Source organism: Squalius cephalus, assembly GCF_949319135.1.
Source record: "Squalius cephalus genome assembly, chromosome: 7".
Lineage (NCBI taxonomy): Eukaryota > Metazoa > Chordata > Actinopteri > Cypriniformes > Leuciscidae > Squalius > Squalius cephalus.
Window position 1 is genome coordinate 7,691,529 of NC_137128.1, and position 19,055 is coordinate 7,710,583.

Sequence of the window (19,055 nt, forward strand, 5' to 3'; positions counted from 1 at the left end):
CTTCAGGGGGCCAAGAACGAATCCCGATTAATACCCGAAGCCAGCCTCGAGAGCCAGCCTCCCTTAGTAGAGTATTTCGATGCATGGAAAAATCTCACGAATATTTCTCCTTGGGCTCTGCGCACCATTCAAAAGGGGTACAGACTACAGTTCGGTTCCCGCCCACCAAAGTTCAACGGGGTGGTCTGGACTGTAGTCGACCCAGAGCAGAGTCTATAGAACGCTAGCTACGTATTCCTCCTCCGGACAGGGAGTCCGGGTTTTACAGCCGCTACTTCATAGTTCCCAAGAAGGATGGGGGGTTGCGTCCGATAATAGATCTCAGGCAATTGAATCGGTCTCTAAGGAGATTCAGGTTCAAGATGCTCACTATTCCCATTATCGTGAGCCAAATTCAATCCGAGGATTGGTTTGTCACGATAAATCTGAAGGACGCATACTTCCACATTTCCATCCTTCCATCTCACAGGAGGTTCCTGAGGTTCGCTTTCGGGGGCGAAGCGTACCAATATCGGGTTCTTCCGTTCGGCCTTGCTCTCTCCCCTCGCACATTTACAAAATGTATGGACGTAGCTCTAGCACCGCTGAGGCTTCAGGGTATCAGGGTCCTCAATTATATCGACGACTGGCTGATCCTGGCCCAGTCACAAGAGCTGGCAGTTCGGCATCGAGATGTCGTCCTTGCCCACATCCAGAGCCTGGGGTTGAGACTCAACACGAAAAAGAGCGTGTTGGCACCAGCCCAGAGAACCACGTTCCTGGGAGTGGTGTGGGATTCGGTCACGATGCGGGCACAATTGTCTCCTGCACGGATCGAATCCATCCTGGCCACGGTGACCAGGATGAAGCTAGGCAAGGCCATCACTGTAAAACATTTTCAGAGAGTGTTAGGTCTCATGGCAGCAGCATCCAATATCATTCCATTCGGTCTCCTGCACATGAGGCCCCTGCAGTGGTGGTTGAAAACCAAGGGGTTCTCCCCGAGGGGAAACCCATTTCGCATGATCAGGGTTACGCGCAGATGCCTTCATTCCCTATCTATGTGGAAGAAAGCTTGGTTTATGTCCCAAGGTCCCGTGCTGGGAGCGTCATGTCACCGGAAAGCCGTCTCGACAGACGCCTCTCTCACGGGCTGGGGCGCGGTCATGGACGGCCGCTTTATGAGAGGTCTATGGCAGGACCTCCTGGCATATAAACTGCCTGGAAATGTTGGCAGTGTTCCGAGCTTTGAGGAGCTTCCTGCCGGACCTCAAGGGTCATCACGTCCTTGTGAGGATGGACAATATGTCGGTGGTGGCCTATATAAACCATCAAGGGGGTCTGAGGTCTCGCCCTCTATGCAGACTGGCACATCAGATCCTCCTGTGGTCACAGGGGAAATTGTTGTCTCTCAAAGCAACATACATCCCAAGGAATCAGAATCAGGGAGCAGACATCCTGTCGAGGCAGGGGCTGAGGCCCGGGGAATGGAGACTCCATCCCGAGGTGGTGGAGTTAATATGTCAGAGGTTCGGCCCAGTGGAAGTGGATCTATTCGCGTCTCGAGAGACGACTCACTGTCCACTGTGGTTCTCCCTCACACATCCAGCCCCGCTGGGGTTGGATGCCATGGTTCAGACATGGCCGAGGCTGCGTCTGTATGCATTTCCCCCGATCGCTCTGCTCCCGGGAGTTCTAGAGAGGGTTCGTCGCGACGGGATCAGTCTATTATTGGTAGCCCCGTTGTGGCCGGCCCGAGTATGGTTCTCAGACATAATATCACTCCTCGACGGCCCTCCATGGGAGCTTCCCATCAGGAGGGACCTGCTGACACAGGCAGAGGGCTCAATATTTCACCCTCGGCCAGAACTATGGAAACTGTGGGTCTGGCCCCTGAGGGGGCATAGTACCGAGAGGCTGGCCTGTCAGCAGGAGTAGTAGAGACCATACTCAGCTCTAGAGCTCCCTCCACGAGGAAACTGTACGGCCTAAAATGGAATGTTTTCACCGTATGGTGCAGAGAGCGTGAGGTGGACCCAGTTAACTGCCCAGTGGCTTCAGTGCTGGAGTTCCTCCAAGATCGCTTCTCGGCTGGTCTTACCCCGTCCACTCTCAAGGTGTACGTGGCTGCCATTTCGGCTTTCCATGCTCCTCTGAGTGATGGGCCTCTGGGGAGACAGCAGTTGGTCGTACGTTTCCTCCGTGGGGCTTGGAGGATGAGACCTGCGACTCGTACCAGGTTTCCCACTTGGGACCTGGCGGTGGTTCTCGAAGGGTTGGTTGAGGCCCCCTTCGAACCGCTGGAGTCGGCTGAGGCCAAGAACCTTTCTCTAAAGGTGGCTTTCTTGTTGGCCATTACTTCTCTGAGGAGGGTAGGAGATCTCCAGGCGCTCTCTATTTCCAACGGGTGCCTGGAGTTTGCTCCAGGCAACATCAAAGCCATTCTACATCCTAGGCCGGGCTATTTGCCTAAGGTGCCATCTAATGTGGCACGGCCTACGGTTCTGCAGGCTTTCCATCCTCCACCTCACGTGACGGCGGATGAGGAGAGACTTCATCTGCTCTGCCCTGTCAGAGCGCTCAAAATATATATCCAGAGGTCCTCCTCATGGCGGAAGTCAGACCAGTTGTTAGTGTGTTTCGGGTCGCCCAAGAAAGGGCTTCCTGCTTCAAAACAGACCATTAGCAACTGGATTGTCCATGCTATATCTATGGCCTACCAGGTGCGCAATTTGCCTTCACCTCTGGCCATGAGGGCTCACTCTACCAGAGGCATGGCGTCCTCTAGAGCCCTCCTCTCAGGGGCCCCGATCCAAGAAGTCTGCGATGCAGCAGGATGGGCCACCCCTCACACTTTTATTAGATTTTACAGCCTGGACATTACATCGACACCTGGCACCTTTGTGCTCTCGTCCTAAGTGTGCCTGTGCGCAGCTTCACACTAGGACAGGCAGGGCTCGTTGTGGCATAGTGGGTACTCGTTCCCCCAAAGTGTCATCCGACGCAGTTCGAGTTCCCTCGAAAGGGAACGTCTCGGGTTACGACTGTAACCCTTGTTCCCTGAGAAAGGGAACGAGAACTGCATCCCTTCGCCACGCCTCTCCCTGCCTGGGAGCGCTTGCTTCATCACAGAAGCTATCTCTGTTGTGTGCCGGCGTCCTTTTGTAGCTTCCGCATATGCCGTCACACATTACGTCATGACGTAACACCAATCAGGATTGGTTTAGTTTCATTCATACTTCAGAGGCGCTACGCTGAGGGGCGTTCCCCCAAAGTGTCATTCGACGCAGTTCTCGTTCTCTTTCTCAGGGAACAAGGGTTACAGTCGTAACCCGAGACGTTTTCCTACTTCTTGAAACTTTTAGTTTTATAGATAGGGACAATCTTTAAAGGATGAACAAAAATGTTTTGGTCAACACATTAAAAATAACATTTAAATATGATATTAGAGTTTTGAAGTGCTGGAAAAAGTTGTGTTGGCTACTATTATAACCATAGTATATAGTTACAGTTAGTGTTACTACATTAAATACATGGTGAATGTTGCTGATCTGTGGACAGCCTTCTATAACTTGTTTGTTCATGGCACATTGTTTCTCCTGGTTTCCACGTCAGCGATGTTTTATCTGATATGGTTTATAACAGAGAATAGGCCTTTATCTCATTTCCTGGTTTCGGAACGTTCGAAATCGCCAAGCAGTGTACTCGCACTTCCGGTGGTTACTTAGTTACACCTTTAGATGAAAAGTAGGTCAGTAAACTTAAATAAAATCGCGATATAGACCAGTGTCTGTCAATATTAAACCGCATAAAGACTATTTAAATAGGAATCATGCATGTTCTGTGTGTCTCTGTGTGGTAAATGAAACAGCGCGTCTGTGCCATTTCATTCACACACACTGAGGCAGGCATGACGCTCACGATGTTTTCAGCCTATATGAGGACATTAATGCACTTCATCAACACAGCCGCTCTGAGAGTCACTTCAGCAGCATTTTAGCTTCATTTGAGAAAAACTATCGTCATATCATAAAACACAGAGAGACTCAAAGGGTCTACACCGCAACCCGTCAAAATAAAAGTTTGGTTTAACCTTTAAAGAAAGTTTTGCTTAAATCATTACATTTTAAATAATTGGTTATAACAATTTAATTAAACCATTAAAATGGAATCAAGACAACTAAAAAAAAAGAAACTTTTGGGAGATGCGAGAGCGAAGTAGTCCAGTGATAATTAACAGGCAGCCATGGTGAACGCAATAACCGGAAGACGCTGTACACTGCTTCAGCAATTTTTTGCGGCTACTTCCGGCGTTCTAATGTGATGCAATAAAGGCCTATTCTGCGTCGAATCTGAATGATTCTCACTGGATCTCGCAGCGATGTTATTAATTCTGTCGCAAACTCAATGGATTTCTTCACTGGATCTCCACGATGTAACGGTGTTGCGTGATCAAGATCCGCCCGCGACTGGCGAGAGAAGCTCTGCGCTGTCTATTATTGGTTCGAACTATTAAACGGTCCGTGAAGCAGAAATAAGTAGTGCTGTTTTTTTCTGCTTTCATTTTGTTTTGATTTATTAACATGTCACGGCATACTCTATGCTTGAGGCTGAGATTGTGTCTAACTAGCGTATTGTGTTTAAACTGCGAAGTGCCTGCACTGTCTGCAATCTTCGTGTTCCCTGCAGTTCTGGGGTAGCGACTGCAACATTCGCAGTTCATGGAGTTCGTCTCCTTACAGTACCTCAGCCAGCTGAATTCTCTCAGCCAGTCTTCCCGAAAATGGTGGGTTCGGGCCTTTATCATCTCACAAACCTCTGACTCTGATTCATCATCATCCGACTGTGTCTGTGATATTGATATTTGTCTCCATTTCCTTCCCACAGACGTTTATGCACGCTCTATTATCTCTAGGACCCTCCCCCTCCACACATTAGCCAGTTACAGTGGTCATTCTCTATTCTTTTTCACACATTCCGGATTCATTGACGCGCCCCTTGCACGTTTAACGTGTAAATTTACTGGTGTAAAATTCAGTTACATACTCTCAAATTTTGGTAGCAGAATGCAGTCTGGAGCCCTGCTTTTAGTAGTAATGTTAGCTGATGATAATAATATTTCCTCACTTATTTGAGTCAGAGCAGTTTTTTCCTCAGCTTCACACAGAGCCACAACAATTTAAAGTCATAAAATTAAACAGCAAATTAAAAACACTATTAAAACGTGATATCAAGCTTTAAAGGGGTCATATAATGCCATTTTTGTACAAGCTAATATGATTCTTTAGGGTCTAAATTAAAAGTTTGTAATATACTTTAAAAATTCTCATTAGTATTGTAAGAAAACACTCATTTTACCTGGTCAAAAACAGCTCTGTTTTCAGCATGCCGTTTAAGTGCATGTGTCTTTAAATGATAATGAGCTTTGCTCACCCCGCCCCTCTGTTCTGTGCGTACACCGTTTGTAACACAATAACACAATAACTATAACGCGTTGGTCATTATAAACGTGGGATTATGAATTATATTAAGAACGTCGTACATTGAAAACATGCCGTAATGTACCCTGAGTGTAAACAGCCGCATTCATCGTGAAGCGTGCTAGTGATTTGCAAAGATTAATATAAAGATTAAAGGGATACTCCACTTTTTTTGGAAATAGGCTCATTTTACAACTCCCCCAGAGTTAAACAGTTAAGTCAAGTCAAGTTTATTTATATAGCGCCTTTCACAATACAGATTGTATCAAAGCAGCTTCACAGTATTAAATTAAAACTACAGTAGATGTACCGCATGGCGGTACAAAATATGACCGCCGCTCAGGCCTGCACTGGCTTTCCACAAAAATAAATGACGTGGAGTAATTTGGCTGTATTGCGTGTTTATGTATATACCTAAAAAAAGTAGTAGTATGTGCATGTCTGTCTGTGTGTGTGTGTATGTGTGTGTGTTTGTGCATGTGTGTGTCTGTGTGTGTGTCTGTGTGTGTGTACATGTGTGTGCGTCTGCGCGTGTGTCTTCTGCCCTCGGTTGAGTGTATGGCTACTCAGCCTATGCAGCGAGCTAAACAGTAAGAGAAGGTGGTTCCAGGAATAACAGGACACAGTTTTCTTCTTAGTGTCTTTACTGAAGACCTCTCTTTTGATTGTAAAACTGTGAACATACAAGCAAATTTCAATAAAATACATTATTTAACAAACCAAGACTCATTGCTGTGAATTTAAATACTTGAAGTGATCAGAGTTCAAGATATAAGAATCACAACATTACTGCTCAAGTCCCAATTCGCATACTATCCGTCCTAAATAGTATGCAAAACTAGAATTAGTACGTCCCAAATCGTAGTATGTTGAAATGAGTGTTCCAAAGATACCCGGATGGTCTACTATTTCCGGTTAGAATTCGAAGTGCAGATCAATGCACATTCTAACGGCTAATATTGCCCACAACCCATCGCGTGCGGGAGGGAGGAGCTTTGCGGTGATGGTGCTGGTGATGTGTAATCGATGTAAACCTGGCAGTCGGATGCAGCAGCGGAGATGCGCCCTCAGTTTTTAAGTGTAAGAATTCAGTTTAACCCTAATAAAAGTTATATTTTAATGTCTCGTAATATTAATGGGTTTATGTTGTGCCAAAAAAGTACCGTTTATCTTGTAGGGTCCGATGAAGATACTGAGCGCCTCATTGCAGGCTACAAAACAATAAATAAAAAGGCTCTAATACAGTGTCATTCAAGTGTCTTTTTTATGTATTTATTTTGATGTTTCTGTCTGACTTATTTGTAGTAATACTGTGGCTGTACAAATGTTAACTTTATCAGTCCAACCAAAGAAACATGGTTAATACACTTTTACTATAGTAAAAGCATGGTTCATTTTCATCGGGGTATTTTTAAGTATTATACATAAGTATAAGATTAAGTATAAAATACGTTAAACAATAGTTACACTTTAAACTTTAAATATTTTAGCTCAGAAAATGAGTAGCTTTCGTTACACAGTACACACATTTGCACATGAACGTCAGAACCAGCCGCCTCATGACCTGCGTCTGGTTGATCTACGACGACGCCCTGCTTCACTCCTCAAATTGTAAATGTATTGTGGAAAAAAAGATGGGAATAGTAAATAAAATGATATTGGACAAGAATGAATGAAATGTAAAATGTTTTGTTAACAGTCGAGGTGTGTGTGCGTAACCAGGCAACCACGTTCAAGTTCACGTTGCATGACGTCATCGAAGTATGTCCCAGAACGTGCATACTCTTTTGCTACACACTCAAAAGTATGTACTTTTTCCTCACAAAAAAAGTACATTCTTTTAGGTCGTAGTATAAGTAGGCGAATTGGGACTCAGCATACATCTTTAAATGATTCAGTTTGCCACCATGTGGTTGGGGAATATACTGCAGTTAATTGCAGTTTCAGTGCACAGATTCACAAGTAGTTCAAAATACTGTTCAAAATATCTGTAAAAATATAACAGGTCGACTCTTTCCTCTTTAGTTAGATTTAGTAGAGCATGAACTCAGCAAGCCTTAAATTAAAGCTCCACAGTAAAACAAAAGCTACTGTTTTACTTTTAACAACCTGTACTATGTACAACCTGACGACCTAAGTTCAGTAAAAGCTGTGTTCACATTGACTTATAAGATATTGTACAACCACATACTAAACAAAAGCTTGCAACATTAGCTTGACTTCGATCACAAACAACCTTTTTGTTTGAGAGAGTTAAAATAACCTATTAAGTACCAGAAAAGTATCTAAACATTTAGAAATACAATATTGGCCACTAATAACTTACAGATTATGGCATGTCTAAGCTTCCCAAAGATATAAAGGGACTGAGAAGAGTGAGGAATGTCAACACCTGACCTCCGGACATTTTCTCACACCGCGTGTAACAAACTTTTTTCCTGCTGCGTCAGCACATCACAACAGAGCGCTGAGAAGAACACGCGTTATAATCCATGAAGAAGAACCCAAAAGAAACACTAAAGGAGATACTGACCCCAAGTGGGAAAATAAAGAAATGCACCAGCGAACTAATACAATACTATAGAACATAGAGGGACAGAATAGTGTGTGTTTGTGTGTGTGTGTCTGTGCATGTGGATTTGTATGTGTGTGTATGGGTGTGTGTCTGTGCGTGTGGATGTCAGTGTGTGTGCATGCTTGCGTTTGTTTGTATTCCTGCATGTGTGTGTGTGACAGTATCATCCTAAACCAGCAACCCTTCGCTCAACAGCACCATCTACAGGCCGATGAGTGTACAGTCACTATATGTGCACATAAATGAATTTATTTTATACCCCCCCATGGATGAAATTCTACGAAACTTAGCATACCCCCAGAGGATGTCAAGTTAATCATACACATGAAATATGGTGCAGTTCTGAACATCTCCACTGAAGATAGGGGCGATTAAAGCAGAATAATATTGCATTTTCATTTTTTATGGGAGGGGCGCAAATCACAAATGAGTGATTATGGGCTAGGTTGATGTGGGCCCTTAAGACCAACATACCATAAAAATTTCTTCATCCTCGGTTCCACGGTTCAAGTAGTTATTTAGGAAAAACTGCATTTTTTGGGTTTGGGGGGGCCCAGCGCGGGGGGGGGAGTGGCCCCCGGGGACCAAACAAAAATTTTCCGTAAAAGTCTAGTGGGGCTACATGCCCACCAAATTTCATGTTCCCCGGTGTTTCGGTGTCCCTGGTATCGTTGACGGAAAATTCAGTAGATTGACGGGAAAAAAAAACTAAAAAACTTTGACAATCGATTATGGGCTAGGTTGATGTGGGCCCTTAAGACCAACATACTTTGCAAATTTCTTCATCCTCGGTTCCACGGTTCAGGTAGTTATTTAGGAAAAACTGCATTTTTTGGGTTTGGGGGGGCCCAGCGCGGGGGGGGAGTGGCCCCCGGGGACCAAACGAAATTTTTCCGTAAAAGTCTAGTGGGGCTACATGCTCACCAAATTTCATGTTCCCCGGTGTTTCGGTGTCCCTGGTATCATTGACGGAAAATTCAGTAGATTGACGGGGAAAAAAAAAAAAAAAACTTTGACAATCCCTATATGACCGCTTTCGCTAGCTACGCTAGCGGCGGTCATAATAATACATCAATGTTTGTTTCTAGTGGAAAACGTCCACGTTTGGTAATGCTAATCAATAGTATTGTTGATTGATTAATTAAATGAAATATCCCCAAATATCCCCAACTGAGCAAGCCAAAGGCAAGGAACCGAAAAACTCCATCAGGTGACCTAAAGAAAAAAAAAACCTTAGGAGAACCCAGGCTCAGTCGGGGGCCAGTTCTCCTCTGGCGTTTATGAACTAGAGGACGGATTGTAGTTTGAACTGTAAGATTAAAAGTATTATATGAATGCCTGGCTGAAGAGATGCGTCTTTAATCTAGTTTTAAACTGGGAGAGCGAGTCTGAGCAACGAACAGTATCAGGAAGACTATTCCAGAGTTTTGGAGCTAAATGTGAAAATGCTCTCCCTCCTTTGGTGGACCTAGATATCCTAGGTATGACCAAAAGCCTTGAATTTAGTGATCTTAAAGAGCGCGATGGATTATAGGGCGATAGAAGATCCGTTAAATAGACTGGAGCTAAGCCGTTTAGGGCTTTATAAGTCAGTAGCAATACCTTGTAATTAATACAGAACTTTATAGGTAACCAATGCAGTGATGATAAAATTGGTGTTATATGATCATATTTTCTTGATCTAGTAAGAACTCTAGCGGCGGCATTTTGGACTAACTGTAGCTTGTTTATTGAGGATGCAGGACAACCAGCTAATAAAGCATTACAGTAATCTAGTCTCGAGGTCATGAATGCATGAACTAACTTTTCTGCATCAGAAACTGATAGCATGTTACGTAGCTTAGCAATGTTTCTAAGGTGGAAAAAGGCTGTTCTTGTAACATATGAAATATGATTTTCAAAAGACAGGTTGCAGTCTAATATAACACCCAGGTATTTTACTGTAGAGGATAAAGTAACAGGACATCCTACTATGTTAAAGTTGTAGTGTGAGAGGTTTTGTGGGCGGTTTTTTGAACCGATGATTAGTTGACAGTTGAGTTTTACCGTTTTCGAATCCATTCAGCCGAACTCCGGGTCTGGCGGTACCACTTTTAGCATAGCTTAGCATAGATTATTGAATCGGACAGGACCATTAGCATCTCTCTCAAAAAAATGACCAAAAAGTTTCGATATTTTTCCTATTTAAAACTTGACTCTTCTGTAGTTACATCGTGTACTAAGACCGACAGAAAATGAAAAGGCCGATATGGCTAGGAACTATACTCTCATTCCAGCGTAATAATCAAGAAACTTTGCTGCCGTACCATGAGTCCAGCAGGCGTAATGATATGACGCAGCACCTGAAAATAGTCCCCAGCTCGGTAACTTCCAACATGACCGGGACTAAGTTTGTCTAACCTATTAGACCTATTTTGTATCTGCCTGTAATAAGATCCACTGAACGCTAGTGATGGGCACTTTCGAAAAACACGCTTCATGAAGCTACGAAACCTTGGCAAATCTTTTGTTTCGAATCAGTGGTTCGGAGTGTGTATCAAACTCCCAAAGTCACATGATTTCAGTAAACAAGGCTTAGTTACGTCATAACTGTTTCGAAATATTTGTAAATGTCAGTGGTTCTCCACTGGGGGGCGATGATCTCTGTGAACCCATGAATCATGCAGATTTACTGAGATTGAACAAGTGTCTGTGGGTTTAACCCCCTGGGGTCGGCGGTATTGCCGGCAATACCAGCTCACTTTTTTTCTTATCAGTACAAAAGAGAGTCTAAATAGTCTGTTGATTTTGATTTTACATGTAAGTGTTATACATCAATCAAAACGCTTAAATGTCTTCTTTTATTTGTGTGCACTCATAATAAAAACAAAATGTTGTGTTTTTCGTAAAATAAAAAAAATAAACATGATGCGCGTTCTGCCGTCAGTCTCAATGTGAAACTCATTCTGAAACGCGACAGAAAATGACCTGTAACTCAGCAAATGTTTGTCACACCGACTTGAAACGCATGTCTATACAATGCTTGGAGTCTCTATTTTTAAACAAATATTCTCTGTTTAAGTAATCTGTATGAAAGCAGCGGCATGTACAGTTTCTCAAACGCTTCCTTATTAACTCTAATGTGACCACGCCCATGCGCGCACGAGCGATTGACATGCAAATGAGCCACGCGGAGAAATGCAGACCTGTAAATTCCCTCATCACCTCAAAACAAAGGATTAGAGACTTCGGTAACTTACTTCTCTGCTTTTCATCGAGTTTGGAAGACTGTGTTTGTGCTGTGCTGTGCTGTTTCACTTGGATTTACCTCAGAAGAATTAGAAGAACGCGATTTGAAGATGAGAAGATTTTTAAGGTAAGACATGTTAACCTGTTAACCGTTGCCAGTGTGCCCGCGCACTGAAGCGTTTTTTATTTATTTAATTCAAATTACTATCAGATTTAATGTTATACCTTGACAAACTATACATAATTAAAAAGATATAATACTCAAGTTTCAGTATTTGACCACTATTGTATTCTGAGAAACTCATAGTGACAGTTATGTCTTAATTTGTGTCAGGAGTTATGAAATGAAAAAATGAGTCGATACCTTTAATATGAATTATGCGCGTCAGCCGCTTTCATTCATAAAAAACTCCCGTGCTGTCGTCATGACAGCGATACACAAAACAACGTCCTTCAGGGCTTTAGCACAAAAATGTGCAGATTTGGAGAAATATTGATAGATTCTCATAGATTTACATCATATTTCTATAGACAGGAATAATATTTATTGAATTTATACCCAAATGCGTCGATGTAATCTTTATGAGCGTTTGGTTCTCTGATACTGTGTTTTCAATACATACCAATAGCCTGAGGGCGCTATATGCACAATAATAGTCCATATATAGAACATGAAGAAGAGCCATGATCATGTGACATTCCAGGACGTCACTGATACACACAAAGCTAACAAGAGATCGCGCTGTATCATGCAGATACAGATATTTTGAAGACAATAAACATGATTGCAATGATATTTGAGTTACCTGTGTTTTTCAAGCCATGCCAGGTATTTTCATAATAATAGATTATATTTATAATGTAATGCTAATCTATATAGACTATCATTGCGCAGAATAATATACCAATAGTATATTTTCTGTCTGATTTTTTTTTATCTGAAGCCAAATTAGATCACAGAAGATTATTTAAAATACTCGGCTTGCGTTATAAAGTAAGTTTGGAGCACAAACATGGTTTTAATCTCATAAATTGTCGTGTATTGATGGTGTGCTAAGCTAACATGCTAGCTAGCCCTAGGTGCACCTGACATGGTCTTGAAAAACATTTAACTAAATACAGAGTTTTGGACTTATTATCTTCAGATTTTAAACATAAAATGGTTAGACATGTGGCTTTAGCTGTAGTGCATTTCTAGATTGCTACAGTGCCAACTTCAATTTTATTTTCATGAGGATGTTTCATAAAAATTAATTTCTAATAACTTTACAAAACTTTGAAGCTATTTATAAACAAATTTGTCATTATGACAATAATTAATTCTACATTTACAATAAACTGCCAGGTGTCAGCTTTCAAATGAGATCATACTTGTGCTTTTAGTACAAAGGGTTCATGAACTGTATCTGTTTCAGTTTGGGTATGTCATTTCTGGGGATTTTTCAAAAGTGGGGTTGCAGCTTAACAGGTTAAACTGGTGGTGCCAGATTAAAATGTATGTTATGAAATGAGATTGAAGTAAAAACATGAACTAAGCCTAATATCATACATGTACACTCACCTAAAGGATTATTAGGAACACCTGTTCAATTTCTCATTAATGCAATTATCTAATCAACCAATCACATGGCAGTTGCTTCAATGCATTTAGTGTGGTGTGGTCCTGGTCAAGACAATCTCCTGAACTCCAAACTGAATGTCAGAATGGGAAAGAAAGGTGATTTAAGCAATTTTGAGCGTGGCATGGTTGTTGGTGCCAGACGGGCCGGTCTGAGTATTTCACAATCTGCTCAGTTACTGGGATTTTCACGCACAACCATTTCTAGGTGTGAAAAGGGATAAACATCCAGCCCTGTGGGCGAAAATGCCTTGTTGATGCTAGAGGTCAGAGGAGAATGAGCCGACTGATTCAAGCTGATAGAAGAGCAACTTTGACTGAAATAACCACTCGTTACAACCGAGGTATGCAGCAAAGCATTTGTGAAGCCACAACACGCACAACCTTGAGGCGGATGGGCTACAACAGCAGAAGACCCACCACTCATCTCCACTACAAATAGGAAAAAGAGGCTACAATTTGCACGAGCTCACCAAAATAAGACAGTTGAAGACTGGAAAAATGTTGCCTGGTCTGATGAGTCTCGATTTCTGTTGAGACATTCAGATGGTAGAGTCAGAATTTGGCGTAAACAGAATGAGAACATGGATCCATCATGCCTTGTTACCACTGTGCAGGCTGGTGGTGGTGGTGTAATGGTGTGGGGGATGTTTTCTTGGCACACTTTAGGCCCCTTAGTGCCAATTGGGCATCGTTTAAATGCCACGGCCTACCTGAGCATTGTTTCTGACCATGTCCATCCCTTTATGACCACCATGTACCCATCCTCTGATGGCTACTTCCAGCAGGATAATGCACCATGTCACAAAGCTCAAATCATTTCAAATTGGTTTCTTGAACATGACAATGAGTTCACTGTACTAAAATGGCCCCCACAGTCACCAGATCTCAACCCAATAGAGCATCTTTGTGATGTGGTGGAACGGGAGCTTCGTGCCCTGGATGTGCATCCCACAAATCTCCATCAACTGCAAGATGCTATCCTATCAATATGGGCCAACATTTCTAAAGAATGCTTTCAGCAGCTTGTTGAATCAATGTCACGTAGAATTAAGGCAGTTCTGAAGGCGAAAGGGGGTCAAACACAGTATTAGTATGGTGTTACTAATAATCCTTTAGGTGAGTGTATATGTATCTATAAATAGACAACATGTTGAAATGTGAACTAGCCTGGTAAGCAATACATGTCCGACACAAGGATGTTTTTATATTCTATAATAAAACACAGCATGATAAAAGTAGGCTAGTATGAGTGTATACTATGGTGAATATTATAATGTTTAGAACCGTGTTTACTGTTAAATACTGTGTTTATGGATATCTGCTGAAACATAGATGTATAACAATAATTAGTTTAATAGTTTTGAGCGGCTTGATCGCTTCAGTAAATGTTACCTGCACGCGTTTGGAAAGCAAAATGCGCCAAACAATCGGCATCATTTTTTTTTTTTTTACTCCAAATGTTTATTTTCGTTATGACATTATGGAATGAGATTGAAGTTACATATGATTATCAATATATGTTTCTCTTGTGCAGTGAAGTGTTGAAGTGTTCCTTTTTAACGATTTATAGGCTATTGTTATTATTATTTTATGCAGCACAGTACATAGATTATGCCTACAAGGCACAACAAACCTGGTGTTCATTATATATATATATATATATATATATATATATATATATATATATGTATACAGCCTACAATGCACTGTACTACAGTATACAATACTAAAAGGGACAAACATCAAAGGAGTAAATGTGATCAATCATCAATGTGCTTCTTCTTGTCTTTGGGCATCATTTGAAACAGGTTAAATCAATTTTGAGTGGTTGTGTTCAATCAATGACACATGTTCTCTATTTGTGTTTGTGATTGTTGCCACTTGTGTTTACCAGTATGGATGACATGTGCTTTAGAGCAGTGGTTCTCAACTCCAGTCCTCGGGACCCGCTGCTCTGCACATTTTGTATGTTTCTCTTATCTGACACACTCAAATCAGTCATGGAGTCTCTCCTAACGAGCTGATGATCTGGTTCAGGTGTGTTAAATAAGGGAGACATACAAAATGTGCAGAGCAGTGGGTCCCGAGGACTGGAGTTGAGAACCACTGCTTTAGAGTGCAGAATGTGTTTTGATAATGAGAATGTGTTTAGTTTTGCTGAAAAGTCTAAGTGAGATCTGCAAATTGTGTTTTACCATGTGAAATGGTTTAAGGTATTGACAACAGACTGCACAGTGAGCTAAATGAGTTCAGGCAACTGAGAACTTTGTTCAGCCAATGGGTTTTTAGCGTTTTAGCAATTGTTAAAAACTGTAATGGTTCAATTGCTCACTCATAAAGACAGTGATGTGTCGCCCCCTTCTGGCTTAATGATGCAAGTTGCACAAACACAGACGAGTGGAGTAATACAGTGAAAAGTCCCAGTGCTGAAACTGGTGAAATATTCAAACACACATTCGAGGTGTACAAATATATACTTATACAATAGCACTATTATGGAATTACACTACCATTCAAAAGTTTGGCGTCAGTAAGATTTTTAATGTTTTTAAAAGAAGTCTCTTCTGCTCACTAAGGCTGCATTTATTTGATTAAAAATACAAACAAACAGTAATATTGTGAAATATTATTACAATTTAAAACAGCTGTTTTCTATGTGAATATACAGTAAAGTGTAATTTATTCCTGTGATCAAAGCTGAATTTTCAGCATCATTACTCCAGTCTTCAGTCTCACATGATCCTTCAGAAATCATTCTAATATGATGATTTGATGCAAGAAACATTATTATCAATGTTGAAAACAATTATTGACATTTTTATTTCATGATACTATTGTAAGCTCGCGCTCGATCGGCCCAATGGAGGCATCCGACCAGCGCGGAAGGTCTTAACGTGTTACTGTCCTTTTCTCGAGGCAAAGTATTTTTTGATTAAATGCAATACATTTGAATATGTATTTTCTCGTTATTTCATCTGACTCCATAAATGAAAAGGGTTTAATGATATCTTTGGATCATTAATTGTGAGCTGTGTTTGACTATTCCTTTTAACTCTTCAATGAAAATGTCAAAGTCAGTTAGAATAATCAAATGTAACAATTTATTATGTCAGGTAAATGTATCATGCCAATTTCATAATCAATTCAAAGATAATCAATACAAAACATCAAATGCTCTGGAATAAAGAGAAAAGATGCAACCCAACATTAAGAAATACATGATACTGAGAGGTTTAACTCTCAGCCTCACGGGCCAATCTGAAACACAGAAAAGGCCCCGAACCCTTTGCTACATTTCATTATATAGTCAGGACCTCTTTCACTTGTTATCCATAAACTCTTAAAAACCTTATTACCTTTTAGTTTTACTTGTTTGGAAATGAGACATTTGTACCAGTCGCACTGTCACATTTTAAATGATACCAACTATGAAAAATAGGGTGATTATTTTCTATATTTATTAGCAGCCAGAACTCCCCTTTATAGAAGGAACAAACCTTTTTTTTGTTTTAAAAAACCTTTAAAAACCATTTACTGTTAAAAGCTAATTTACTGTTAGCTGGGGATTACTCTTTCTTGGCCAGGAAGATATTATATTTCCTAGAGTTAATAATTGTTTATGCTTTCTGTTCATTGGATGAACTGATAAAATGATCATACTATTGATTCTGCTACAGTAAATTCTGAAAATAATTAAATTATTAATTATTGATCATAATCCATTATGAATAATAATTAATTATATTTACGCGGGCGTATAAACACTACAACATTTATGAGCACTATAGTCTCTGAGTCTGAACAAACGACACGCACCAGTTTAACACAGAAATAATAAAGACATAGTTGCTTTTTTGTCCGTTGTTCTTTTAATTGTCGTCTACATCATTGTGTTCTGTGTATCAGCACATTCAGTCAATCACACGCTCCGAAAGCACACTTCCACCTCGCATTCAGCCAATCACACGCTTCTACCTCAGATACTGTGACGTCGCTTCCACTTTACTTTTCAGCCCGGGAGAACCAAATTGCTCAGAAAAACACAAAAATAACAATAAATAACAAAAATAGAGTGCTTTTATTATTTTCAGTGATGTGCAGCCTGTACATATCTGTTCACATCTCAAAAAATGGGTTTTAGGGGGTTTCATGACCCTTAAAAAATGATAGGAAATGACTGTGCAAACTAACATAAATAGATCAAGACAACATTTATATTGTTACAATGTTGGTAGTATATTTAAATGAACAATGTGTAGTCTTTCTCTGTGTTACCTGAACCTATTTCTCTGTCTTCAGTCTGTGGAGATGCAGTATTACAGAGAAACAGAGTCTCATCCTGACTTCAGCTCTGAAATCAAACCCGTCACACCTGAGAGAGCTGAACCTGAGCGTGAATGAACTAGGAAACACAGGAGTGAAGCACTTCTGTGCCGTACTGAAGGATCCACACTGTAAACTGGAGAGATTGAGGTCAGTCACATTCACATACAACAATCAAAATGCTTAAAATCACTTCAACAGTTTAAACTGAAACACTTTATACTCAATATCTCACAATGAGTCTAAATTCACATTATATTTCTGCAAACATGTTCACCTTAGTATTTTGTGATCTGGTGAAATAAAGATGAAGATCTCTCTTCCTCTGTTTTATTTGCTGATGAAGATGATGTGACTTTACAGAATAAAAAGTTTTCTTCTGTCTTATTTTCTGCTCTCTCTCTGCTAATGTAGTTTAGGCTGGTGTGATATGACAGATGAAGGTTGTTCTGATGTGACTTCAGCTCTGAAATCAAACCCGTCACACCTGAGAGAGCTGAACCTGAGCGAGAATAAACTAGGAGACTCTGGAGTGAAAAACCTCAGTGATCTACTGATGAACCCACAATTCAAGTTGGAGAAACTACAGTTAGTATCATTGTACTGTACAGCAATTACAGTGTGACTGAAGTTTATTTATTTGAAGACAGCAGGGCTTATGTTTCATTGTTTATAGCAGTGCACTTTCTGGGTTTTCCCTATTGCTCATATTTGTATGTGTTTTTTATCTAGATAGTAATTGTTTAATTTCCAGCATTTGATACAATGTCCTGATTGTGTACATGCAGAAATCTGCCTTTTCAACAGAGAATAAAGAAGAGAGACGTCAAATAAATAGTTAAAATGAAAGAGAAGAAACAGTGTTTTCCAGCACACAGAACTAGTGTGACTGGGTTTCAGAACAGACTATTGGAAACTAAATGCTGCTGTAGCTCTTCAATAAGATGATCATCATAGATGTGAACTATTTTTATTTCTCCGTCTTCAGTCTGAGTGAATGCAGTATTACAGAGAAACAGAGTCTCATCCTGACTTCAGCTCTGAAATCAAACCCGTCAGACCTGAGAGAGCTGGACCTGAGCAGGAATAAACTAGGAGACATTATCAAATAATCAAAATGCTTAAAATAACTTCAAAACTAAAACACTTTATGCTCAATATCTCACAATGAGTATCGCACATTATATCACATTATATTTGTGTAAAATTCTTCACATTCGTGATTTGTTTGTAAGATAATTTCTCTTCCTCTGTTTGTGTCTTTCTAGTCTACATGACTGTGGCATTACAGATGCTTCTTCTTTAACTCAGTCTTTGACCAACTCAAAAGCACTGCAGTTTTTAAAAGAGCTTGATCTGAGACTCAATAAGATAGAAGACTCAAAGCAGCGGCTCAGAGACGTGATACGAGACTCAAACTGTGTCCTGAGGTGAGGAAACATCACTCTGAGATATTAAAGAGATCTTCATTTACCTCTGATATGTGAACAAACCTTTCAAACATTCGTGAAAGTAAATTATCATTAAGCTTTATTGCAACAAAGGGTTTGTGTGAGAACAAAATGTGAAGTTATTGAAATGTTTAACACAAAGGAGGAAAGAGAAGAAAAGCTCACTGTCACAGCTTTATACATCAACACCTGCTTTATTAACTGTGTCAGTAGAAGTGAATCATTTCAGTGTGAAAACAGACTTGGTCAGATTGTAGGGAAACGCTGCACTCCTGCTAAAATCAGTGCAGTTCCAGCTTCAGCTCACAGCGTCCAGCTCACATGAGAAATGTCTCTGTCTCTAGTGTGTTTTTACTGTGACAAGCAACACGTCACACTACTTTACACTTACTTTACTC

At 40.7% G+C, this 19,055-nt stretch overlaps 3 protein-coding genes across 3 annotated transcripts in view; 2 read left to right on the forward strand and 1 right to left on the reverse strand.

Moving 5' to 3' along the window:
• Positions 1–19,055, forward strand: part of LOC307161680 (uncharacterized protein) — a 484,934-nt gene that overhangs the window by 164,317 nt on the left and 301,562 nt on the right. The gene's annotated exons all lie outside the window — the stretch shown is intronic.
• LOC307161266 (sucrase-isomaltase, intestinal-like) overlaps positions 1–19,055 on the reverse strand; it is a gene marked incomplete at its 5' end in the record, with an annotated part of 182,093 nt that overhangs the window by 131,439 nt on the left and 31,599 nt on the right. The window lies entirely within an intron of this gene.
• The window catches only part of LOC307161659 (NACHT, LRR and PYD domains-containing protein 3-like), a 41,672-nt gene that overhangs the window by 20,556 nt on the left and 2,061 nt on the right, over positions 1–19,055 (forward strand). Inside the window, exons 10-12 of the mRNA XM_079876527.1 lie at positions 17,183–17,356; positions 17,621–17,794; positions 18,475–18,636. Of these exons, the coding sequence (XP_079732653.1) occupies positions 17,183–17,356; positions 17,621–17,794; positions 18,475–18,636 (510 nt within the window). The remainder of the gene's footprint in view (positions 1–17,182; positions 17,357–17,620; positions 17,795–18,474; positions 18,637–19,055) is intronic.